At 51.0% G+C, this 24,999-nt stretch overlaps 1 protein-coding gene and 2 long non-coding RNA genes across 3 annotated transcripts; 2 read left to right on the plus strand and 1 right to left on the minus strand.

Annotated features, from left to right (window-relative positions):
- Window positions 1-3,337: 3,337 nt before the first annotated feature.
- On the minus strand, window positions 3,338-10,445 carry ZFP36L1 (ZFP36 ring finger protein like 1). The gene is made up of 2 exons (XM_070593582.1): window positions 8,558-10,445; window positions 3,338-6,138 (listed from the first exon to the last, which is right to left on the minus strand). The coding sequence occupies exons 1-2, from the start codon at window positions 8,612-8,614 to the stop codon at window positions 5,179-5,181; spliced, it is 1,017 nt and encodes a 338-aa protein (XP_070449683.1). The 5' UTR covers window positions 8,615-10,445; the 3' UTR covers window positions 3,338-5,178.
- A 1,032-nt stretch (window positions 10,446-11,477) lies between these two features.
- On the plus strand, window positions 11,478-24,162 carry LOC139079337 (uncharacterized). Its single transcript, XR_011532897.1, has 2 exons — window positions 11,478-11,959; window positions 22,371-24,162. It is a non-coding gene; the product is annotated as an uncharacterized lncRNA (long non-coding RNA).
- On the plus strand, window positions 11,975-15,685 carry LOC139079338 (uncharacterized). Its single transcript, XR_011532898.1, has 2 exons — window positions 11,975-12,080; window positions 15,456-15,685. It is a non-coding gene; the product is annotated as an uncharacterized lncRNA (long non-coding RNA).
- Window positions 24,163-24,999: the final 837 nt, after the last annotated feature.

The raw sequence follows: 24,999 nt of genomic DNA on the forward strand, positions 1-24,999 counted from the left end.
GTCAGTAACTCAGATGGAACTCTCTGGGGCCCCTGCAAACAGCATTGTAGGCCCTTGGGCCAGAAGGTTTCTCTGTAATCCAAGCTTTACCCACCAAGAGGTGGCTCATCACAGAGACCCCCAGGGCTGACCTGACCTCAAGAGAAGGCCAAGGATTCACCCTGCTTCCCAATTCTCTGAATCCTTGCTCACTGCCCAGCACACCAGCGGCCAACCTGAGAAGGGCCACCTGCAAGGCAGTAGGGGCTGGTGCGGAGCCTGGATGGTCTCCCCTGGCCCCGCCCCCTCTGAACTTGGGTAGCGTTCCAGTGGGTCCCGCCAGACATGATTAAATAGTTGGCTGTGTGCAGGGGGGTGAGACCCTGGGGAAAGAAGGGCACGGAGCCAACTCCCCAGGTGGCCCTGGGGCACCCTTTGCTCTGTCAATCATTAACAGAAGCCACCCCACAGCAGGCAGAGAAGGGGAAAGTCCAAGGGGGTGGCCTGCCCCCTCCTCCCAGGTACTGTCCTCCAAATGGGCCAACCCAGGGCCTTTGTGGGACATGAGATCATGACATCCTGTGGAGGGGGGTGTGCAGAGTCATCTAATCCAACCGGCTGCCTCTCATGCCCCTGCGACATCTCCACAGAAGGCAAAGGGAGATGGGAACAAACACCAGTCGATTTGCAGTCACCATGTGCCAGGGACTGTGCCAAAGGCATTCAGTGTGCCAGCCTGTGACATGGTGGAGAATTGCAGATTGCTGGCCTGCCTGGGTTCAAATCCTGACACTTCTAGGTGTGTGACAAATTAGTGAACTTCTCTGCACCCCAATTTCTCCACGTGTAGCACAGGGAGAGTACAGAACTTCATCCAGGGGTCACTATGAGCATTTAACGAGTTAACGCACATAAAGTTTTCAGGTTATCTGGCACTTATCAAGAGCTGTCGTTGCTAATGGTTCACTTGATCCTCACAGTCACCCCTGGAGATACAGATGGAAAATCCAAGGTTGAGTCATTTGCCCAAGGTACAAGCTGGTATAAGAGGAGCTGAGATTTGAACCCAGGTCAAAAGGCTCCAGCACCCTTCTTCCTCCATGCCATGGAAACTTCCTCCTGCTGTGACCCTCTGCCCCTTCAAGACCCAAGGGGCTGCAAAATCAATCTCATGTCTCTCCCCCTTTTTTCTCAAAGGCCCTCCTTCACCAGAGCCACTGAGGTACAGCAGGCCCCCAACCTTCCTCCTGAAAATGAGGCTTCCAGGCCCAGAAAGGTACATCATTGCTCAGTGGCCAAAAGAGCCCATTTCTTTGAGCTGTTCCAAGGGAAGACTTTTAGCCAAGGGCCAGATCATGGGTTGCAGGGCCAACAGCCATGGAGGCCCTGCTCAGCCAGGGCAAACCTTGTGCAGGCCCCCAAACCAGAAATGCCCCAAAGGTGTGGGGCAGGAGATGGGGAAGTAGGCCTTGTTTCCAGGAAATTGGCTGACAAAGGCCAGTCTGGTCTTTGCTACCCAACTCCCCTCAGTGCAGGCCTTCCCTCCGGCTCTCTCTGCATAGCTCCTGTCCTCCTCGCTGTAGAGGAGCTCAGAGATGGAGGGGCCCTGCCAGCTCCGGGCTCACACCTCCCTGGACTCCCTGCCAGCCCAGAGCACAGGACCACTGCTGAGGCCCCTCCATCTTCTAATATCCTGGAATGAGAATGAGTCCGAAGAGATTCTGCTATTTTCTTTCCCCAGTAGCTTTGGTCCTATCTCCTCTACCTTTAAGATCTAGATGGTAGAAAATCAAGCTCTGTGGCAACATGCACAGACCTGGGCAGCCTAAATCCCAGCCTGTGTGTGTTTCCCATGGAGACACTCAGGTGGGTAGAATCAAGGCTTGGGGACAGAGCTTCCTTAGGCCATAGGGAGCTGCCCCTTGCCTTTACACGCACCTTCACCCCCCAGGGCTTCCCGGAGTCTGGGCAGGCTGGTGGGTATACTTAACCCCTCTGAATCCAACCAGTGTCACCATGAGCTGGGGAATTAAAAAGATGTTTGCCATATGCTCGTCTATGCCTACAGGGAATGAGCTCAAGGTGAATGATTAAATGTCTTTTTTGCTTTTAGTCAGAGAATAAGATTACATGCCACGGCCGCCACCACCACTGCCCACCACACACACACACACAGTCACACACTTTCTCTCCCTCTCTCATTCCCTTCTAAGAGGCAAGAGGCCTAGCTTCACTCCAGTCCCTGGAGGGGCTGCTTTTCCCCTTCCTCCACCAGCCCCTGCCCTCCAAGAGGTAACAGTCCCTTTTTCTCCCTCTCGCCCCTGTCCCGCAGCAGGCGCCTGCTGGCCAGGGTACATAGGTGGGTCTTCCCAGCCTCAAGGATGATCCTGGCCCAGCCAATGTCTGTTGCAGGCTTGCCTGCCTTTAGGAGAGGCCCTGGAGTCACGGTGGAAATTCAGTTTACCCCCGAAAAAACTTACTGAGTGCAAGGAACCAAAGGCAGCCAAGCCTCAAGCAGCAATACCCACCCCTGCCTCCCCAAAAAGAAAGGATCCCAAGAACCAGACGGGGTTTTCAGAAGGGTCCAAATTCTCTCTGGCAGGTGAAACATCCTCTTGTAAGTGGTCATCCAGCCTTGGTCATCTAGCCAAGGGGACCACACCCTTCCCAAGGTAACAATCTGCCTATTTGGGCATTGGAGGTTAATGAAGACTCACGCGGTGGGAACTACCGACGACTTCCTGTTACGCTGGCCATTTTAATACCCATTTCCCCTTAAGAGCCCCCCCGAAAACAGAAGCACATGTTGGATCCAGGTGAAACCAGCCCCACTCCCAGTGCCCTGGTCTACACCCCTCACTTCCTGGGGGCTCCTCTCCAAGCCTGCAATGATTAAGTAAGATACCCACCCCAGACAGGTGCTGAGAGATTTTCCTGTGGGAAAAACGAGCCTGGAAGCACCCAAATGCGAGGACTCGGCCCAACCTTGGCTCACTGGAGTGCCATATGCTATGTTCCCCCTCCACCATATGGGCACCCCAAACACCACCAAAGGAATTAAGACCACAGGCTGGGCAGAGAAGACTGGAAGCCCCTGTGTCTAAGTTGGGGGAGGCTGGCCCCTCGTCAACGACCAACACACTGGGCAGATAATGCAGAAAGTTACAGGCTCCTTTGCAAGCAATCTCCATCCCCTCCCCTCTAAGCTCAGCAGACTTCCTGCATCCACAAAGGGAGCCTGCCATTGGTCCAGCAGGAAGGATGTGAAGAAACCCACCAATGCTGGCCTCCTCCCCAGGACCTGCATCGTAGTCAAGGGACAAACCTACAGGCAAAGTAAAACTAGCTGCACTATCAGTGTTTTTTGAAAAAACGGGGTTTATTGATTTTTAAACTGCAAATAGTCGTTACAAAAAGTTTTTTTTTCTTTTAAATAAATTCACACAAAGAAAGAGAAATAGAAAGCGACGGTAGTGACCAGCAAGAGGAATAATAATTACATTCATCTTAATGTGTGTGTGTGCCAGTTCTGTTTGCATTAACGTTGGAAAACTCCAAACCTGGAATCCAGAACCTCAAATCTGCGATCGGAATGTCTTGAGACGGGCACGTGGAAGTCAAAGGGTTTCTTTTGTTTGTTTGTTTCCCTTTTAGAAGCTATACATAAAAAGTTGTTTTCCTTCTGTACTGTCACAGAACTTTTACATACATTCTCAGTCCTAGTTGTGAAAGGCCTAAAGAGAAAGAAACTCAATTTGCAGTCCAACACAAAGGGGAGAAATTTCTAAAATAAATAATCCAACAGTTTTTTGCATTTTTTTAAATTAATTTTTCATTTTTTTAAAATAAAATAACCAAAAAAAGTGTAAAGTTACAAAAAATGTCGTTGAAGAATAATATATTAAAACTGTGGAAAAAAAGGAAAAAGACACGTCACAAAATTTTAAGATTAATATGAAGATCATAATTTAACATAAAAGAATATATTCTATGGATTTGTCATCCCGATAAATATGAACAAAATTAACAAAAAAAAGCATAGTTTGGCAATAAATACGTTTTGATAAGTTAAATAAGCTTTTTTATATTGATGTGCAGTGACAAGCAAAATTTTTGCTCTCCAATTTCTGAAAGTTATATGAAGTTTTAAAACCCAGGGAAAAAAGCATGGCGTGAGTGCTCTAAGGATAGACCTACGGTATTCTAGAGCAAAACCATTAAAGCTACTTCTACGGGAAATCGTTTTACACAGATACTGTATGTATGTGGAATGAATACCATTAACTGCTCACCCCTTACATGTTTTTTTTAGCTTTTCTCTCATTTTTTTGTTGTTGTTTTTTCTTTTTTAAGATGTCACATATGAACTGGGGAACTTTAGCACCAAAATCAAGTCTCTCATAGTCCATCTAGCTTCCTCTTCCTCCCCACTTAAAAAAAAAAAAAAGAAAAAAAAGTTAAATCATAAAGTCCCACTATGTCACAATCTTCGTCCACTTTTTGTCTTCCTCCTGCAGACCTATGCAAACCCAGGCCAGGTTAGTCAACAGAAGTTCGGGTCGGGAAGAAAAAGGTTTTGAATGTCAAGATAGGCTTCCCCAAAAACCCAAGTCTGGCAACAACTCTCCCAGGGGGTTGGGGGGGGCACTGGGGAGGGGAGGAGGGCATGTGTGGGAGGCTGGACAAGGGAAGGTGCAGTTGTGTGGCCAGCGGAGGGAGCTGCTGGTTCTGGGTCCCCTCCCCCTCCCCATGGGCAGAGGCTCCGGGAGGCCCACGGGTGCCCTCTGGCGCTGAAGAGGTAATGTAGTCACAGTGACAAAGTTAGATTACAAGGCACTAAGTTGCTTCTGTAAACTGTTAGTGCTTTTTCTTTTGTGATTTGGCACTTATGGTTTAAGCCGGAAAAAAAAGGCATCTACTGACAAATATGGGACTTGTCTGTTATGCATGGTAAGTGGGCTATAAAATCGAGGGGAGAGGGTTTCAAGCCAGAGGAAGCTACTGACAAATTGACTTGTCCTTATGTTAGGGGGGGTTAAAAGGGGAGGGGGGGGCATTCCAAGGTTCTGGGGGAATGGGGTTGAGCTTAACCTTGTTAATGTAGGGGTTGTTGGGAATCGGGTAGGTGAGGAAGGAAGGGGAGGGGGTGTGGGTGCTGGGTGGGGGTGGAGTAGGCAGGGGCTCCCTCCCTACCCTGCTTTAGTCATCTGAGATGGAAAGTCTGCTGAAAATGGGCAGGCGTCTTGAGTTGTCCAAGGTGGGGGAGTCTGAGCCACTGTGGCTGCTGCTGGAGCTGCTCAGATAGCCCTCCTGGTCCGAGAGCGAATCCTGAGGGCTGGGGGGAGAGTCAAACATGTGGGGGGACTCGGACATGGGCCGGAAGAGGAAGGTGGTCGGGGAGCCACCCCCGGGCAGCGCCATGCTAGGGGCAAAGAGGCTCGCCAGCTCCTGGCTGGAGAAGGCAAAGGGGTTATTGGTGCCATCAGGCAGGGTGGGAGAGCCCAGGAGGTCATCTGCACTCAGGATGGGGGGAGGGGTGATGGACGTGGGGCTGTCCAGCAGCCCCGTGGCAGCAGCGGTGGCAGCGGCACTGGGAAACCCAGCAAAGCTAAAGCTATGCTGGAGGCGGGGACGGTCAGTGGAGAGGTCCCGGGCCCCGGCCAGGGCGCGGCGCTCCTCGGCGTTGTGGATGAAGTGGCAGCGGGGCCCGTAGGGGCAGAAGCCGATGGTGTGGAAGGTGCGGCACAGCTCCGTCTTGTACTTGGGGTGGCGGGTCAGGCTTCGGAGCTCGTGGATGCCGTGCGCAAACTGGCACTTGTCCCCGTACTTACAGGCACCATTCTCCTCGAAGGGGCGGCACAGCTCGGTCTTGTAGCGGCTGGAGTTGACCTGGCCGCTCCCGGGCTGCTTCTGGGTGGGCAGCAGCCGCTCGCCCCCTTCTGAGAAAGAGCGGTCTCGGAAGCGGCTGTCCCGAGAGCTCAGAGCTGGGGCCGGCTCACCCTTGAGGCTGCTGAGGAGCTGGTTCTGGTGGAACTTGGAGCTAGGCAGGGTGACTGAGTGCCTCCGGGGGAAGCCCCCACCGGCAGGGGTGCCCACCGCCTTCCTGTCCAGCAGGCAGCCCCCTGCACTGGGAGTACTGTAGTTGAGCATCTTGTTACCCTGGAGGGAAGAGAGGGAAGAGAGCGAAGGATTAGTGAGGAAGGGCATCCACCAGGCCCAAAAGGGTACCCACTAAGGGAAGCCCCCTCCACAATCAGAAATGCCCACCTCTCTCAAAGGAACCATCTCCAGCTCTGCCCTGGCAAGCCCCCCGCTTTCTCCCATAGACCAGCCACCTGGGTTTACTTTGGCCCCATGCATAAGAAACCACAAAATCCTGGCCTATGAGAGAATTGTTGGACGCATGCACCCTACTCCATGCTGACCCCTGGAATGTACCCCCACGTCCTGTCCCCAGAGCTATCACTTCTATCCATAGAAATCCAACTTTTTCTAACCTCCCAAGTAGATTCGTCAGCTCAAAATGTCTCACACAACTCCGATTTCTGTAGATTCCCCCTCCCCCTAACAAAAACAAGTAAACCTCAGGAAACTGTGAACTTGGTCCCCTTTTAATCAGTCCCTGCTTAACTGACCTCCGCTTCATGACCTGGCCTCCTAACGCTCTCCACTTCCTCCCTTCAGAAGTGTTCCCTTCCTTTAGCAACAGGTTTCCACACTGCCTCTGCTTTATCTTGCTGGGGAGAGGGAGGAGCAGGAGGAAAAATCCCTAGTCAGGGGGGTGTAGGGTGAGGCACAGTGGGGAGAGGGATGCGATTCCTGAAAATAAAACTCATCTCTCCATGCTCCCGGAAGGGATGCCTTCCACAGTGATCTCCCCCACCATTCGCTGCCCACCCCACCCCCCTCCACTGGGAAGATGCCTTTGCAATTAGTCTTCTGGCTGCAAGAGCAAGCTTGGATAAGAGCCCCAGTGTTTAATCTTTAACGCAAAGCTGCAGGTGGGAAGAAAAAGGAAAGCAACAAATCCCCCCCCCCCAGTCGACAGTGGATTTAGGGGAGGGGGGCAGAGCCACTACAAGCAAGTTTCTCTGTTCCAATAGGACTCCGGTCACCTGCCCAAAGTGTACCCAAGATTTTGGAAAGAGTGCGATGGAGGGACCTAGGAGTTGGCCCCCAGCACATGTGGGTGTCATTGTGAAAATTCTAAAGTTGGTCCCTTAGGATCAGCTGCAGGGGATCGGGAATCTGTAACAGCAACCACCCCACGGAGCGGATTACAGGAACCAAGTTGAGAGCCGGTTCCCAACAATGAGGTTCATTTTAAAAAGTCCTGCGGGGGGAGGGAGCGAGAGAAAGAGAACCAGATCAAAGAGCGGGAGAGCCGGGAAAAGAAGGGAAAAGTGCGGAAGAGCTCAGGCAGCCGCCAGGGCAACTGGAGTTTGGGAAAGCGCAGGGAGGGCAGAAAGCTTCAAACTTTTTTTGATGTTGCTCTTTAGCTCCACGGCGTCCCTGCACCCCAACCCTGCAGCCCTGGGGCCCTGGCAGCTGCGCCGACTGGAGAAGCAAGCTGGGAAAAGAGAGCAACATGACCCGACGTGTTTAGAAGAAGGCAGAACACTTTAGCAATTAACAGTAGCCCAGCAGCTTCCCTCTTTCAAATTGGGGAGAGGGGGGAAAAAATCTAACACTTACAGGCTTTTGCTATGTACACTTAAACCGCACTCCTGGAACATTCAGGCTTTAAAACTTGCTTTTTTTCCACCCTGGCTGGGAAGCTACAGGGCTTAAGGAGGCTCCCATTGAATCCTTTCCTCGTGGAGACCCTTGAGCTCAGGACGGCATTTTGTCGTCGTGTCCCTCCCACCCCCTCCAAATCGATGAGCCGGGGTCCACCAGAAAACGCGTCAACCCGAGTCCCACTTTCAACCCAAAGTTTGCAGCACGATCGCCTATTAGGAGGAAGCCTGGCTGAGCTGGGACAAGCTGAAGCTCCACTGCAAACTTGTTTTGCAACATCCTTTTGAATCACAACTCTCGACCTTTTTCTCGCAGAGTCCCAGCCCCTCCAAAACAGAGGGAGAAACTCCCAGCAAAACGTCGCCCCAAGACTCACTTCCCCGAGGGACCCTCCCTCCAGACCCCACAGACCGGCAAGGTGGCTGGAGAGCCTCGAACCCCTCCCGGAGGCGGCAAGACCCAGAGCGCGCACAGGGAAAACCAAGCAGACCAACGAAACCCGGCTCAAACAGCAAGTCACGGACGGAAGAATCACGAAAAACTGCCACATTCCTGCCCACTGCCCGTGTCCCCCGGGCAGCACCGCCACGCAAACTTTGTCCCCCAGAACTCCGATCTCCAGATTCCCACGTAATCCTCGCCAGGAACTGGAAACTCAAAGGGTGGGGAGGAAAGGGCCAAATTCCTTCAAACTGGAGGGGAAAACGGTGCGGAAAAGAGATCTCGCCTCTCCTCCTCTTCCTCCTGCTTTCCAAAACCTAAACTTTTGGGGGTTCTTTTCGAAGGCAAGAGAGAAAAGAAAAAGACTTTGAAAAGCAAACGCTGTGCCCGACTTTACCTTGCATAAAACTTCGCTCAAGTCGAAGATGGTGGCAGACACGAGGGTGGTGGTCATCCTGGGCGCTCGCGCGGGGCAGGGACGAAGATCTGGTGTGTCGCGAAGGTCCCGGTGCGGGGAAGGCGCAGCCTCCGGCTCTCCGGTCAGGAGTCCCACACGCCTGCTCCCGGCGCCCCTCGCCTTTCTGACTCTCCCGGGCTGCGGCGCGCGAAGCCCAATTTATAAAGTTTCAGATTTGGTGGGCCGGGGGAGGAGGAGCTTTAAACTTATTTAAATGAGGAAGCGAAGGAAAAAAAAGTTGATTGACACTGAAGTTGAATCAGCCATGCGGTCAAACTCGGGAAAAAAAAAAAAGAAACTTTCAAAAGGAAGGAGGGGGAGGGGAGACGAGGAAAGGAGGCGATGAAAAAAAAACCCTACTGCGAGCCGCGCTCAACTTTTTTTTCTTAAAGAGGAAAAGTTTCGACTCCGCTCTCTTCGCTACCCCGCGCTGGAGGCGCCCTTCTCTGGGGCCGCGCGGGGCGCAAAGGGGGAGGGGTGCGCCCCCCCCCTTTGTCAGCCTGCGAGCGCGGCTCTGTGACATCACTCATTCCACCGTCTTCGGGGTTCTTGTTGTCTTGTTGTTGTTTTTTGTGGGGCAGGAAGGCGGGCTCGACTTTCTCTTTTTGCAAGCGGGAGCAGAAGCCCGTCCTTAGCGCTCAGGCTGCGGTTTCCATCTTGAGATCTCCCCTGAAACTTCTCCAAGGGGCCGCACAACTTACTCTTTTCCCGAGTTCTCTTCCGCACTCGGCTCCCCTCGGCAAACCCGGCAGGGAGAGGACGTTGGAAACTTGGGACGCACAAAACGTTCATGTCTAGGCTTTGATGTTTTTTTCAGAGGGGAGACGGTGGGGAGGGAACCAGGGAGACTTTTTTCCCCCCAGGAGGACCCGGCCTGGCGGGGGCGAGCGCAGCACGACTTAGCGCGCCGCACGCGTCTATACTCGCGCTCGCTTTGCAGCCGGCACTCTCCGAGTGTGGTTGGGAGGGGAGGACGTCGCGAAAAAGACCACCGCCCCGCGGACTGTTTGTTTTTACAGGCCTGGGAGTGGTATTTATTTCACGCATCCCATCTTTAAACTTTTTTATAAAGAAACCCCGAATCCTCATGAATGCCCCTTCCTGCCCTCATCCGAAAAAAAAAAAAACACCCAGCAACGCACAACTTTCCACGCGCGCTCTGAACTATGGGCCGCGCCGAAACTCCCCTCTACCCCCACCCCCAACGACACACACACACACATCCCTAAACGCTTGAACAATGAAAAAAAGTTACTTCGGTAAGAATGAAGGTAAAGAGATGGGGGAGGCGACACTTTTAACTTATTGTTGCTTCTCCTCCGCCCCCACGGGAACGGAACATATGGCTTGTCGCACTGCGCTGTTTTGGCGGGATGGGGGGAGGGGGCATGGGATCCTCGACACCGAAAGGGCCGCAATTGATTATTAATCCTTTAAAAACTGTAAAATACATACATTTATTTACTGTTAAGTTTGGATGCCTCTCCACCCACCCAAATAAAAAGTTGTTAACGTGTCCCCCACCGGGCCCCCCAGCCTTCCCGCTGGGTGCTGGGGCGAAGACGAGGCGGAAATCGTGGGGCCGCGTTTCTTTCCTATTTCCCCGCGTGCCCGGCCGCCTCCTCGGCCCTCGCACGTTTCTTCCCAGCACTCGAGGCCGCGGGGTCTGTTATGAAACCCTGTGCCCCGAGTGGCTAAGAGCCGGTTCCATTGCGATGTAATTAGGTCACCCCATTATGAGCACGTTTCTTTGGAAAGGACAGGGCGGGCGAGCCGAGCGCCGGAGTCGGGCTCTGACCGCACCACCCCCCCCCACACACACACACCCACCCACCCACACATTTTTACTGCATTTCTTATTTATTCATCAAACTCCGAGGAAACCCAGGGACGCCTTCCAAATCACAACTGTTTTAGGAACCTGTTGTTTTTCGTCCTTGCGAAACACACTTTTGCTGCAGCCACGAACCTACGTGATCCTCAACCCGGTCTGCTTTTATTTGTCCCCTCTGACTTAAATTGATGGCCCTTATTTTTTACCCAGCGGCTGCCCCTTGCCTTTTCTTCTTCTGTTTTCCTGCCGCCTGTTGCTTCCCTCCCCCTGCTCCCATTTTTCAGCTTTTCTTGAAATCTGGCAAGCGCCAGAAAGGGAAATAACTTCCATCCACCTTAATTTAAATCATTCAAATGTAGGTTTCTTTCTTAAAGGGATGTTTGCTCCCTCCTTTCCCCCAGCTCCAAGAGGGGAGTGGGCGGTTTCGTGCAGTTTCTTGGTGATGAGGTAATGAGTTCCAGATTTCAGGACAGAGTAGGGTGCGCATTAAAACCACAAGGTTAGTCTGCGTCCCGATGTGAAGCTATTTCGGTTTTTGATTCCGCCACCCCAAAAAAAGGGCCGGTTGGTCTTTAACTCGGGCGGGTTCGGGAAGCTCTGCTGGCGGGACGGGGGAGGGGTGGAGAAGCGGGGGTGGAGAAGCCAGGGGGAAGGGGACCCGGAGCGGGCGGGCCGTCTTCCCAGCCCGGAGCCCGGCCAGGCCCGCACCCGTGGTCCCCCCTCTCCGAGTGGCGCCTCTTCCCCGCCCCCCCACACCCCCCCCCCCCGGCTGCGGGACCGCCCAAAAGCACCATCACGCGGTCTCGGCGCCCTAGGCTGGCTAAAAAGTCTCTTTTTTCCAAAGAGAACGCCGATTCCTCGAATTTCCTTCACTTTTCCAACTCCCGGAGGGCGCTCCCCTCCCCCGCTCCCGGGGGCGCGGGCTCCGCGGGGCGCGGCCAGCCTGGCCCGCTCGCTCCGGAGTTGTTTACCGGCCCCGCCGACCGACCGGGTTTGTTCCAGCTCCCAGAGCCTGTCTCTATAATTAAACTCTTTTTTTAATTGTGGGGTTGAAACGTCATTTCGGGGACTTTCCAAGGGTGAGGGAGCCGAGGGGAGGGAGCGAGCCGCCTTAACTCTTCGCTGACCCGGCTTCCGCGCCGCGGTGGGCCAGGAGCAGCATCCAGCCAGCCAAGGAGGGATGGGGGTCTGGGGGCTGGAGCCGGCCTGACACCCCCCGCCCCCCTCCCCCGGACGTGCTCAGCAGGTGCCCCATGGTGGCGGGAACGGCCGCGAGCCGCGACCCGGGCAGGAAGCCCGACGGGAGGCTTGCACGGCCCTCCCCCTGCTCCTCCGCTCGGCAGTCAACCCTCCGGTTCCTCCCCGCGCCAGGCCAGAGTGGCCGCCCCTTCACCTGCACTGCCGCTTCCGACCGGGAGGCGATGGGCCAGGTGCTCCGTTCCAGGCCTGACTTCTGGGCCCTCCCCACTCGCTTGGAGCCGGTCCCCTGGTGAGGAGTGGCTAGCCAGGTATTTTTGGCTTGGGGGTGTTAGGTTTTGTGAAAGGGAGAAAGTGAAAGTCCTCGCAATTGGGGAAGCGTGACGGATATATTCATCGGCCAGTCTGGATCCTGGGCCCACCTCGCGGCAGGTGAGAGTGTGGGGCGCCAGACGGCTGACCCGTAGACGGCCGCGCCTTGTCACCACCGCCATCCAAGGCACCCCTTCCCCAGAAGCCCCTCCTGGCCCTGGTGGCAGCACAGGACCTGCCGTCGCTGAGCCCTGCAGTGCTGCACTTCCTCCCCGGCTTCAGGTCATTTGTAAAATCCCCCAAACTCTTAGGAGTGGGCCCCACCCTTCCCCCAACCTAGGCTCCCTGAGACCCTGGGACCACCGCAACGTCCCTGGATTAGAGGGAGGGAGGGAGTTACCTGGTTTAGCTTCACCTGTAGTGCTTGTGGAATGCAGATTCGTCAGCTTGGACCCAGACTCAGTGAATCAGATGCTCTTGGCTGGGGTCAGGAATCCAAATTTTTAGGAAATTTCCTGCTAGTGACTCAAACACTAGAGTTTGAGAATCAGTGGCCCAGGGCTTTGAAGTTGGGCTGTTCTGGATCCAAATCTTGGCTCTGCCATTTTCCAGCTGTGTGACTTTTCAAGACACTGACCGAAGCCCCAGTTTCCTCATCTCTAACATAGGGATGTTACCACCTAAAATTGGCTGGTAAAGGGCCTAGTTTCTGCCTAGCCAGACCTTTTTGTATGCCTAGCCATTGTATGTAAACTAAGCCATTCTCGGGGCCTCATTACACTACAAAACAAATTCTGGGGAGTATTCACTTTGCAAAAGTATTTTTCAGTATAGCCATCCACGAAAGTGTCACCTGACAACTTTGCTCAGGATCACTCTCTGGCCCCCACCCCCATCCCTGGAAGAGGCAGGGCCTGAGGCCTGGAAAGGGGAGAGGGCGCTGGCCCAGAGCCTGGGGAAGAGCATGTGGGTCAGGATGAGGTGATGGGAACCTGCCCGCCCAGCTGAAAAAGACCTGATTGTTGTCACAAGTATTTCTGAAAACTAGATTAGTGGTCAGATGGGCCCTGATGGTAGTCAGTAAAAGCCAAGCTTTTCTCTCAAAATCCTCAAGCCCCTCAGAAGTGGGTGTGACTCACCTGCCAATATCCCCCCAAACCAGGCAGAGTCCTCCAGAGAGGGCCGTTGAGGGTCTACTGGGAATGCAGCTCCGCACAGGGTCTGGAACCTCTGGGGGCTAGCTCAGGGAGCCCGCCACCTCCTGCCAGGACTACTGAAAATCCAACCCCAGGACTAGCACTGCCCTGGCAGCATCTCTTTACCTTGTGGTGGGGCCATCTAAATGTTCATTCTGAGGTCAATTGCTTTAACACTTTCCCTGCCGAGATGTTCCACAGTTCTCTTAAGTTCCCACGCTAGCCCACAGCTGCACCATCCCCTTCCTTGCCTGGGCTTGCCTAGAGACACAGGATAGCCCATGAGTTTTGAGTCACCTAGACTTTGATGGGAAACCCAACTCTGCCAGCTGGTCACCAGTTGCACAACCTGTATCAGGTCACTTAGCCTCTGGGATGGTTGGGAAGATTAAGTTCTTTCCAACCAGCGGTGAGGTCAGACAACCATTTGCCCTCCAACCACCCCAAACTGCTAGCCGTTGCTGGTGGTTGCTGCACACCCTCCCCTGGGGCTTTGCTCAAGAGGGTCCTTTTGCTGGGACTTCAGACAGCTCCCCAAGCAGGCAAATGCCTCTCTCCCAGTAGAGCCATTGCAGCCTGCAGCATGCCGGAATTCTCTGCATTTTATGGAATTTACCTTTTACTCCCAGCTGGACTGTAAACTCCTTGAGGGCAAGGGCTTCTCTGTTCCCTGGGCCTCTGAGTAGGTCCTGAGGAGGTACTCAGTAAATTTTTTCAGTTTTCACTGAACCCTTCCTGCTGAACCCATTAGGAGACTTTGGTCACCCTAAATCTAGCAGCAGGAGTGGAAGGCGGCTCTGCAGAGATTCCAGGGGTGGCAGGAAGGGAAGGCTTGGGCTCTGAAGGAAGGGGGAATGGCAGCCTTAACACTGGGATGTTCAGAAGGCCAGATCAGGTAACCCAGGGAGGCTGGGCTTCCACACCTTGCCCAGGACATGTTCTGTGCAGCTGTTAAGAGGCAACGTGGTCTGATGGAATGAGCACTGGTCTAGGAGTCAGGAAGCTTGGACTCTGGAGCTCCTTTGCCTCTGGGTCAGTGAGTCATCCTCTGCTGTGGGCTTCAGTGTTCCTATCTGTAGATGGAGAGGGCTGGACTGTCCTGGTGGTGCTCAAACATCACTCTGAGCAGAATCACCTGGGGAGCTTTTAAAAATATTCACATGCCCAGCTCCACCCCACCTCCAAAGATTCTGCTCTAGTTAGTCTCGGGTGAGGCCCAGCATTTGTATTTTCTAAGCTCCCCAGATGATTCTGTTATGAAGCCAGAAACACTGGATTTGGTTATTTTAGAGCAGTGGTTGTCAACTGGGGGCGACTTTGCCCCCCAGTGAACATTTGGCAGTGTCTAGAGACATTTTGGTTGTCACAACTGGAGGGGAAAAGGTCAATGCTACTGGCATCTATATGGTAGAAGCTGGAGATGCTGTAAAGATCCTGCAATGCTCAGGACAGCCCCCCACAAAAAAAATTTATCTAGCCCAAAATGTCAATAGTACCAAGATTAAGAAACCCTATTTTAGAGATTCTTTCCAACTCCAAGATTCCTACATGCCTAGTTAGGCTTCATCCCCACTTCCCGAAAACCTTTCTCCTTATGGCCGCCCGAGTGATCTTTTTCAAAATCTAGACGTGTTCTTGTGTTACAATTGCCTAAAACCCTTGGCTATCCATCCTTAGAATAAAAACCAAACCCTTAGTCCACTATAATCTGACTCTCTTTTACTGCTCCAGCCTTGACTTTCATACCCCCTCCTCTCCCTACCACACCTTTCCCACCCCGCAGGGCACTCCCTTTGCTCTAGTCAGTTTCAGAGGAAAATGAGCCATCCTTCCTCCTGCCCCAGGGCCCTGACACATGCTATTTCTTGTGTCTGAATTGACCTTCCTTTGGCCCAAGTAAATTCTAAATCATTCTATAGAACTCAGTTCAAGCATCACTTCCTCAACCATTCTTGGCACCTCCCTCCCCGCATCAAGGCAAGGTGTCTGTCTTCTCTCTTTTGTCCTCATGAAACGTTTTCAAAGTAGTTATTTCAGTTTGCAAGTATACATTCATTCCTGTAACTTTTTTTACTGTTTAATTTGACATACAGTAAAACTGACCTGTATTTGGTGTACAGTTCTGTGAATTTTAACATATGAATAGATTCATGTAACCACCACCATGATCAGGAAACAGAACAGTTTCATCACCCCCAAAAAACTCCCTCGCATTATGCCCTCGTAGTCATACCCTCCCCCATCCCTTACTCTGGCAAACACTGATCTGTTCTCTGTACTGTAATTTTGTCTTTTCCAGAATGCCGTATAAATGGAACCATACGGTCTGTATGATTTCACCTAGCATGATGCCTTTGAGATTTATCCACACTGTTCCATATATCAATAGTTCATTCCTTTTCATTGAAGAATAGTATGTCACTGTGTGGGTAGGCCACCATTTGTTTATCCATTCACCTGCTAAAGGACATCACGTTATTTCCAGTTTGGGGCCACTATGAATAGAGCTGCAATAAACACTATACAGATTTTTGTGTGAACATAAGTTCTTATTTCTGTAGAGTAAATAACCAGGAGTGGGATTTCTGGGTCATATGGTAAGTGTATGTTCAAGTTTATTAAAAACTGCCAAACCCTACTCAAAAATGGATATATCATTTTGCATCTCCAACAGCAATGTAAGAGTTCCCAGTTACTCCACATCCTTACCAGCACTTATAGTTGTCAGTATTTTTTATTTTAGCCATTCTAACAGGTATGTAGTGTTATCTCATTGCGGTTTCAATTTGCATTTCTTTATTGGGTAAAGATATTGAACATCCTTTCATGTGCTTATTTTCCACCTGTATGTCCTCTTGGGCAAAATGTCTGTTCAGGTCTTTTGCCCATTTTTTAATTGGGTTGTTTGTTTTCTTACTGTTGAGTTTTGAGAGTTCTTTATTTACTCTGGATACAGTTCCTTTGTGGAATATGTGATTTGCAAATATTTCCTCCAGTCTGTACCTTATCTTTTCATTCTCTGAACAAAGTCTCTTTCACAAAAATTTTTAATTTTGACGAAGTCTAAAAGCATCATGCGTTGGGTCACATCTAAGGACTTTTTGCCTAACCCTACATCATTAAGATTTTCTGTTTTCTTCTAAAAGTTTTAGGGTTTATGTTTTATACTTAGATCTATAATCCATTTGGAGTTAGTTTTTATATACAATGTGAGATTTGGGTTGAGGTTCATTTTTTTGCCTGTGGATGTCCAATCCTAACACTGTTTATTGAAAAGACTACCATTTGTCCATTGAATTGCCTTTGCATCTATTCAAAAATCAGTTGGCCATCTTTGTATGGGTCTCTTTATTCTGTTCTATTGATCTGTGTGTCCACTCCTTGCCAGTACCACACTGTCTTGATTATTGTAGCTTTACAGTAAGTCTTAAAATCAGGTGGTATAAATCCTCCACCTTTATTCTTAATTTTCAAAATTATTTTAGCTATTCTAGTTCCTTTGCCTTTTCATATAAATTTCAGAATGAGCTTGTCTACATCTATTAAAAAAAACCCTACTGGGATTTTTATTGGGATTGCATTAAGCATAGAGGTCAATTCAAGAAGAAATGATATCTTTACTACATTGAGTCTTCTAATTCATGAATATGGTATGTCTATTTATTGAGGCCTTCTGGTTTTTTTAATTGATGTTTTGTAGTTTTTAACATACATATCCTGTATACGTTTTGTTAGATTTATAGCTAATATTTTCCCCTTTTTGGGGAACTATTGTAATTTTTTCTTAATTTCGGTTTTTAACTTCTCATACCTAGTTTATAGAAATACATTAACTTTTGTTTATTGACCTTGTATCTTGTGATCTTACAAAAGTCACTTTAGTCATAAGAAGGGTTTTTGGTAGATTCTTTGAATTTTGATTTGTTTTTATTTTTTGTTTTCACATAGACAATCATGTTGTCTGTGAATAGGAGTAACTGAATTTCTTCCTTTCCAATCTTATGCATTGTATTTCTTTTTCTTGCCTTATTGCCCAGTCTGGGACTTCCAGTATGATGTTGAACAGGCATGGTAAGAGTGGACACCCTCACCTTGCTCCCAGTCTCAGGGGAAAGCATTCAGTCTTTCACTATTAAGTATGATATGAGATGCCAGTTTTTGTAGTCATTTAACTTCTTAACCTCTCCCTTCCCATCAGGATATATGCTCCGTGAAAGCACGCTTGCTCTGCTCTCAATTCAACACTCAGTGCCTGGCACGTGTGTAGCACACAACAGGCCCTCAGTAAATAATCCTCTACTTTGGTACCTTAGCCGCCATAACCACTGTCCTGTATGACAGACAACAGAGGGACTTGGCCGAACGTGCACACACATCACGAAGAATAATGTTACAGTAAATATCCCAATGGATCCAACCAGGCACTGGCCCCATAGAGTTGACTATTTTAAGCTGCCAAGCGTCTGTAGATCAGCTTTCTAGCAAGCCATTCTGTCAAAGCATTTATCTATGAGGAATAGATGACTGCAGTAAAATAATTATTTTAGATGAAGAGCATTCCATTCCCAAAGGGAATTTAAACAAAAAGCTCCCAGCTCTGAAAAACAGGGGCTTTCAGGGTAAAGAGGCCCACTGCTCTGAAATCTTAGGCCCTCAGATGGGTGGGGTTGTTTCGCTAAATTTATTTCAGCCGCTTATAGAAACAGAAGGGGGAAGAGCAGGGCGGCTGCTTGCACACCAGCCCTGGCTCTGGAGTATTAATATCTGCCGGGTCAGGCTTTTATTTGGGTTTTGTTTTACCTTTTGGGGGCGGGGAGGCAGGCAGGCAGCAGGAATCTCTCACAGCTGCACAGCTTCTGAGCTGTGGTTTCCCACCTTTCCTCCTGTACCTTCCCCGGCAGGCCAAACTCAGCCCAGTCCTCCCATGCCTCACCTTGGGACAGCTCCCTACCCACTGAACACCACGCACTGTGCCAGGCCTTTCTCTGCAGTCTCACCACAGCACCTTTGACATCAGCTTTTCTCCCATTTCCAGAAGGGTCTGAGCACGCTGAGAGACTAAATCTGTTTGCTTTCTTTCCGGCACAAGTGTGGGTACAGAGAGACTGGGGCCTTTGTCCCTGGCCCCCATCAGAGCTGCCTACCCAATCCCACACCCCCAGCCCCAGTGGCTCCACTACTTGAATTTGGGGGGTTGTTGGATGTGAAATCCAGGCCTTTTTGTCCCTGTCTTCCTTCTCCTCAGCCTCCCCAAAGCAGCGCACAGGCATTCTTCTTAGGCCTGAGACCTCGACCGTCTCTTCTGTCAAACACACCCCCCCTTACACAGGAAAAGGAGTTAAGTGAAACCACCATGTTGCTTTTTAAAAACCTGTTCTTGTGCTGAATTTGGAATGCTTTATGGGGCACCGGTTAATTATCTCCCACAGATATGGGGGAAACCCAGGCACCGGAGGGGAGGCGGCAGCAAGTGACCTGCGCCCCCTGCAGGTAGATGAGATCAGTGCTACCGGCTGGCTCTCCAGGTTCCCGCTGAACCCGAAAGACATAGAAAGACAGGGCTGTGTCTGGCAGCTTGCTGCAACATGGCTGCTGCCACATGAGGGCAGAAAGAGGAGAGGCACAAGGAAGCTGAAAAATCTGCTGGGCTTAAAGACTTGAGTAATGCCACGCAAATATGGGGAAGTACCTCACACAGTGCCCAGCCCATGGGAACCCAACAAATGTCAAGCTGGTTCCTTGGCAAACTCCTGCTTCCTGGGTCACCAAGGAAGATGGGAGAAGGAGCGTCTGTCCTCTCCATCCCCAGCCCCAAGGTAGAAAGGCTGAACAGGGACTCTGGGACGGACGATGGCCTGGGGCAGGAGCTGGGGAGAGGCCCAATATGAAGATGTCTAGGGGGTTCTTCCTCTGAACTGGGGGGTCTGCTTCAGGGTTTAGCACATACTTGTAAAGTGTTCACCGGTAAACTAAGTCCCTCTTTTGTCCCAGCACCAGCCAGTTTGCTTTGGAATTATCCTCCAGCTCTCTCTTGCAAAACCCAGCCCAGAGTGGGCAGAACCCACCTCAGGGAGCTGTTCCTTTGAGAAGCAGGACCCACCTCCTCAGCCAGAGCAGAGGTTAGAAAGCTCTTGGAGAGTCGCCACAAAGGCAGCCAGCCGGCAGAGGAGAGAGGATGGATCTCTGCCACAGCCCTGTGACTGCTTCAGAGCTGAGCTTCTCTTGCCAACTGCACCCTCTGCCCCAGGGGACCGCGGGCCCCCAAACCAGGGCCTGCCCTTGTCTGACCAAAGGCAACCAGATCTTCTGCAGCTGTTCAGTGCGAGAACAAGCTCTCCCAGAGACCAGGGAAGCAGCTGGAGAAAGATTCCTGCCAGCCCCGGGGTGTAAATATTTATACAACGTGGTGCGTGGGAAGAGGGAAGGCAGAGGGAGGTGGTAGGGACGAGGCCGCACTGAGGAAGCAGACTGAAGGAGCCTGAGCTTTGGGCTCAGGTGGGAAGGGCAACAGGCTGCTGGGACCCTAATCTCCACCTGAATTCCTACATCAAAGAGGCCCAGTCCTTGCCCCTGCTCTCCTGCCAGAGTTGAGGGGAGAACGTAGACAAAACCTCCTCCCTGGTGAATCCCCTAACCACTCCTCTTGTCTAGAATAGCCCTCTATGTCAGAAGGGAGGCTCTGCGTTGAACCAGAAATAGACCAAGTCCACATGGCCCAGGAGTTAAGGGCCTGGGGGCTCCTGGGGCTTATGGTTCGAGGGTCTTAAAGGATGCTGGACCCCAACAGTTGGCCTCCAGGGCTGATGGCTTAGAAGACATAGGCAAATTATAAAATATAAGCAGAGATTTCTCTCTAGCTTCTATAGGATCAATAGTACTTTTCTAAAGTGGCAGAGAACATTGTGCGTTGATGAAGATGATGAGGAGGAATGGAGGGGACCTGGCAAGAGAGCAAGGTGTGGAGAAGGCGAGGGGGCCCTTGATGGCACTCCAAGAGAACACGTGGTCACCATCACCACAGGGCCTAGGAAAGGACGGTGCAACTCAATGGGTGTCCAGCTGATGCTCTTGGGCCCGCCCCCTGCAGCGCAGCTCTAGGTGTGTCCCAAGCAGAGTACTGGGTGGGCCTGCGGGACTCAACTAGCGCCCAACAGCATTGACACCCGGGGATGGGAAGCAAGCCTTGTGGGGGTGGGGGGGGGGGGGTCCCGACAGCCAGATGGACTTCAGTCGAGCTGCCTCAGACAGCTGGGGAGCAGAGCCGGACCGGCCTCACACCCCTCCCCCACCACTCCAGACAAGGAGGGGTGCGGCTGCAACTTCTAGGTTTTCTCTGCCACCGCGCCCATCGAGAAGTGCCACCTGCTCCTATCAGTACCAGAGCTGACCCTCAGGGCCTCCCACAGGTAGGGTTTATGTTGCTCCCCAGTAGCCAAGAGCTTTTAAGACAGCTCGCAATTATCAGCCTCTTGTATTCTCCGTGTGCCCTCAAAACACCCACCTGCCAGGGGTGGGGGGCATTGGGAAGGAAGGACTTTCCCCTGGAAAACTGCCTCTGTCTCCCCAGCAGACAGTTCCAGATGTCCAGGCCGACTTCTGCCAGAGAGTGAGGACCAAAGGATACCCAGACTCCTCCAAGAGGCAGACCCTATGCTGTTGTCCTCCCACCCACAGCACAGAGTTTGCAGGTGACACATTCCCAGTGGGTGCACCTCCCTGAGCTCCAGCCTTTCTGGGTGGAACCTGGTGAATCCCCCACACCCATCCACCCAGAGAAGGATGGATTCCATTGCCTCCCTGAGCAATGGGGCCCAGGCCCACACACCATGGAGGAAACACCATCTGCCCCCAACCCTCAGCCCAGGCCTGGCAGACAACATCAACCCTCACAGGGGGAGAGCATCACTGCCCCCAGCCCCCTCTCCAGAAAGAAGCTCCTCTTCCAAGGACACTGGGGGCTGGGGAGGATCTTCAGACACCCAGGTCCTCTTCTGCCACTGTGCCTCTGCCTGCCGGCTGTGGCCTCCTTCTTGCCAGCACTGCTTAAACAAATGAACAAGAATAAAAGCCTGTGTGGCCCAAGGAAAGCTTGAGGGGAAAGAACTGAAGCTGAAGGAAAAGGAAAAAAAAGAAAAACCTAACTATAAGAAATAGGAAGGAGGGAAATTCAGGAAACAGACAAAATAAACCATCCAGGAATCCAGATGTAAAGCAAAGAAGGCCAAAAGAAAAGAAAAATTATGCTAAGGAGGCAGACTGGGGTGGGGAGGGGAATTGGGAATAAAAAAGAAGAGGGAGACAGTTATAAATATTCTGAAAAGAGAGAAGAATGTGAAAGCAAACGACACCAGAAAAAATAAAAAATAAAGAGAGACCCAGGAGAGAAAAGGAGGCAGCAATGAATTTAAAACAACTCTGTTGACCCTCAACCAACCACACTCAGTTATGCTCTGCGTCTTTTTGCTTTTTGTAGATTTCAGAACACTGAGCCGGGACAGTTGTAGAAAAGCAAGCTTCCCTTCTTGCCCTTTTTTTTCCTACAGTTCTCCCAATTCACCCCCACTGTTGGTCTTTTGCAGAGTGAGGGCTGATCTTCCTGGGACAAGGCTGGAAACCATTCCAGTTCACCCCTGAGTCTGGTGGCTTCCAACATGATGCCCTCTGGAGGGCTCACTGGAGAATCTGAGCCAGAGGAGCCCTGTGGCAGGAGAAGCTTTGGGTGTGATGGAGCTGTGTTATCAGCTTTGCATCTTCCAGGGCGAGGCTTACCTAGCCACCTTTCTGTGGACCAGGGCTAACCCAACCCACAGACACACCACTCCTGGAACAGCAAGGGTTCGTGGAAGATTGGCATACCCAACTCTATGCAAAGCCAGAGGGGTCCCAGCAAATGCAACTTTCGGAAACAGATGATTTAAATTAATTTCCAGGCATTCCCAAGGGAAGCTAAAGATAGCCAAAGCTTTCCCATTGCCACGGTTGGCAAACAGCTTCTTGAAGTTCACCTTCAATGCTTTGTGTCCATAAACCCCATGAGCACTTACAGAAGATGCTGGTTCCACTCCTTCTGTCTTCTTGGCCTCTTTTCAGCCTTCTATGGACTCTTTCTTCTGAGAGTCTGCCAATGCCTCTCTTCTCTGTGTCTGCTTTGGTTTTTCCATTTCCCTTACTTAATCATACCCACCTCTGCCCACTCTTTCTTCTATTTCTCTAGGGCAGCAAGAGTTGCAAGAAAGTGAAGCAAACCAAGGCAAAATTGAGAAGCAACAGAAGTAAAAATGCAAGTGTGTTTGCCTTAGCGCTTGGCTTTGGCGTGCCCCGGCTGTCTGCAGTAGGTGAGGCTGGCTCCCAGGGGACAGGGGTCTGAGCCTCACCAGGCCGCCTAAAACTGCTCCTCCAAAGTTCAGCCAAGGGGAAGCCACACAGGCTGAACTCTGATCAACTGGGACAAAGAAAATGGTGCCCATACCAGCCCTTCTCCTTCTGAGAATTCTTTTTTTTTTTTTTTTTTGAGGAAGATTAGCCCTGAGCTAACTACTGCCAGTCCTCCTATTTTTTACTGAGGAAGCCTGGCCCTAAGCTAACATTGTGCCCATCTTCCTCTACTTTATACGTGGGACGCCTACCACAGCATGGCGTGCCAAGCGGTGCCATGTCCACACCCAGGATCCGAACCGGCGAACCCCAAGCCGCTGAGAAGCGGAACGTATGAACTTAACCACTGCGCCACTGGGCCAGCCCCCTACTTCTGAGAATTCTTAAGTACTTGACCCTGATTCTGTACATTCCAAAAGTCATATTTTTCTTCTAGCAAAAACTGAGAGATGTGACAAAATGTATAGAAGGGATAATGTCTAGGTTGTGGCCTTAGATACTCAACCCAGTTTCTTCTCATCCTTCTTAACCTTCAAACCTGTCACAGTCGTATAATCTATGACTCAAAACTATTATTTAACTATGAAAAAAGACAAACCAGGAAATTAGAGGCTGAATGACCTAAAATTTATTCCATTCAACTGAGCTAATCCCCTAATAAGGGTGTATATAACAATCAGTCTTGCTACAGCTCTTCTGGAAGATGTGAACGTTGCGGGGAACAGTACACAGTGCCTGCAGATCCCAACTTGTCAAGATTTGTCCTCAAAAGGGTAAGTGCCTGGTCCTAGGCCAAGCTGCCTAGCAGTTTGTTAGATGAGTCTTAACATTTGGGAACCAACATGTTGCAATGGAGAGTGCCTGATGCTCAGGCTGACCACATTCAAATCTGGCACTGCCACTTCCTAGGCAAGCAAGGGACTTACCTGCCCTCCCCTAGTCTCCTCTGCTGTGAAATGGCAATGACAGCGATACCCATCTCCTGGGGCTGCCGTGAGGACAGATGAGCAAAGCGCTTGGCACGTGTGAGCATCCCTAGTCAACTGTTGCTGTATGTTAAGCTGCGAATTGGCAAGACCGAGAAGAAGGCTGGAGGCCCCACAAAGTGGGGTTCCACGGAGTCACTGGAACACAGTCAAATATCCTGAGCAAGAGAGAGAAGAGGGTCCCAGAGGAGGCCCAGGCAGCTGGCGGGTGGAGCGCTGCTCCGACAGCCAAGGACAGCCACTCACAGCCGGGTGTCCTCCGGGGTGGGAGGACGCAGGGGGCTGCACTGCAGTCCTCCCGCATTAGCTCAACGCCGCTGCATCCCCACCCTTGCATGTGTTCATCCTGACATGAAACCCAGCACGCAGTGACCTCGCCCCCACTATGTGCAGCCGCTGGCCAAGCGGAGAGCTATACCGGAGTGAGCTTCAGAAGTGCTCATTGGCCTCAGAGATTTCATAACTGGGCGTTTCTGCCCAAATGCAGAAATCTGTCTTTGAACTAGAGTTTAAGGATGTGACCAAATGCTGAGAAATTCTTGTTTCAGGGCTGATTTTTTTTTTCTGTAAGTAGAAAGGCAAAGAGTTCAAAATATATTCTGGAAATGTGAACAGCAACTGAATCTTGGTAATATTTAGGGAGTATTATTAATTTTTAGGTGAAATAAGGACAGTGTGGCTAAGTTGAATGAGTCCATTTTTTTTAGAGCTACATACTGAAATACCAACAGATGAAATAATATGATCCAATATATAGGATTTACTTCAAAATTATATGGGAGGTGGGGAGGCAGCTGGTGCTGTAAATGAACAAGCTTGGCCAGGAGTTGGTGATGTTGGTGATGGGGGTTCCTCATACTCTCTGTCTTCTTCTGTACACGCTTGATGTTTTCCATAAAAAAATGTTTTAAGTTCATAAAAGCTGAAAAAAATTTAACTCAGGGATTCTTGTTTTACTGGTTCTTGCAACATGATATTTACTTCCGAAGGACATGTGCTCTTGGACAAGAGATGAGCTTGTAGGGGGATGTGCCCAGAGCCGCGGAGGGCTGGCAAAGAGACAGGGAGACCACCACCCCGGGATCAGGAAAGCGCCTCAAGCCCCCCTCCCACACACGCTGGGGACCAAGAGTGGTGTCCTGCCCCTCAGGGCCCCCAGGCTGGGAAGAAACATTCAGAGGGACTGGTGTCCATTTTGCATTGCTTTAAAACTCAGTGAAAACTTTTTAAAATTGGTTTCAATGTATTTTAAACCACAATGAACTGTTTTACTCAGCAGATAGCCATTAGAACAGAGAGGGCAAACTGCTCGACCTTTCTACCCTCATCTTCCTCAACTGGAAAATGGGGATGATCACACGTACCCCATTTTCCAGGGTGTGAGGGTCAATGAGATTAATGCACGTAAAGTGCCCTCGCGCCAGGAAGCACTGATAAAGGGAGGGTCGGATTCGAGGGGTTTTTGGCAAATGTCCACCTTTG

This window comes from Equus przewalskii, chromosome 25 (assembly GCF_037783145.1).
Source record: "Equus przewalskii isolate Varuska chromosome 25, EquPr2, whole genome shotgun sequence".
NCBI classification, from domain to species: Eukaryota; Metazoa; Chordata; class Mammalia; order Perissodactyla; family Equidae; genus Equus; species Equus przewalskii.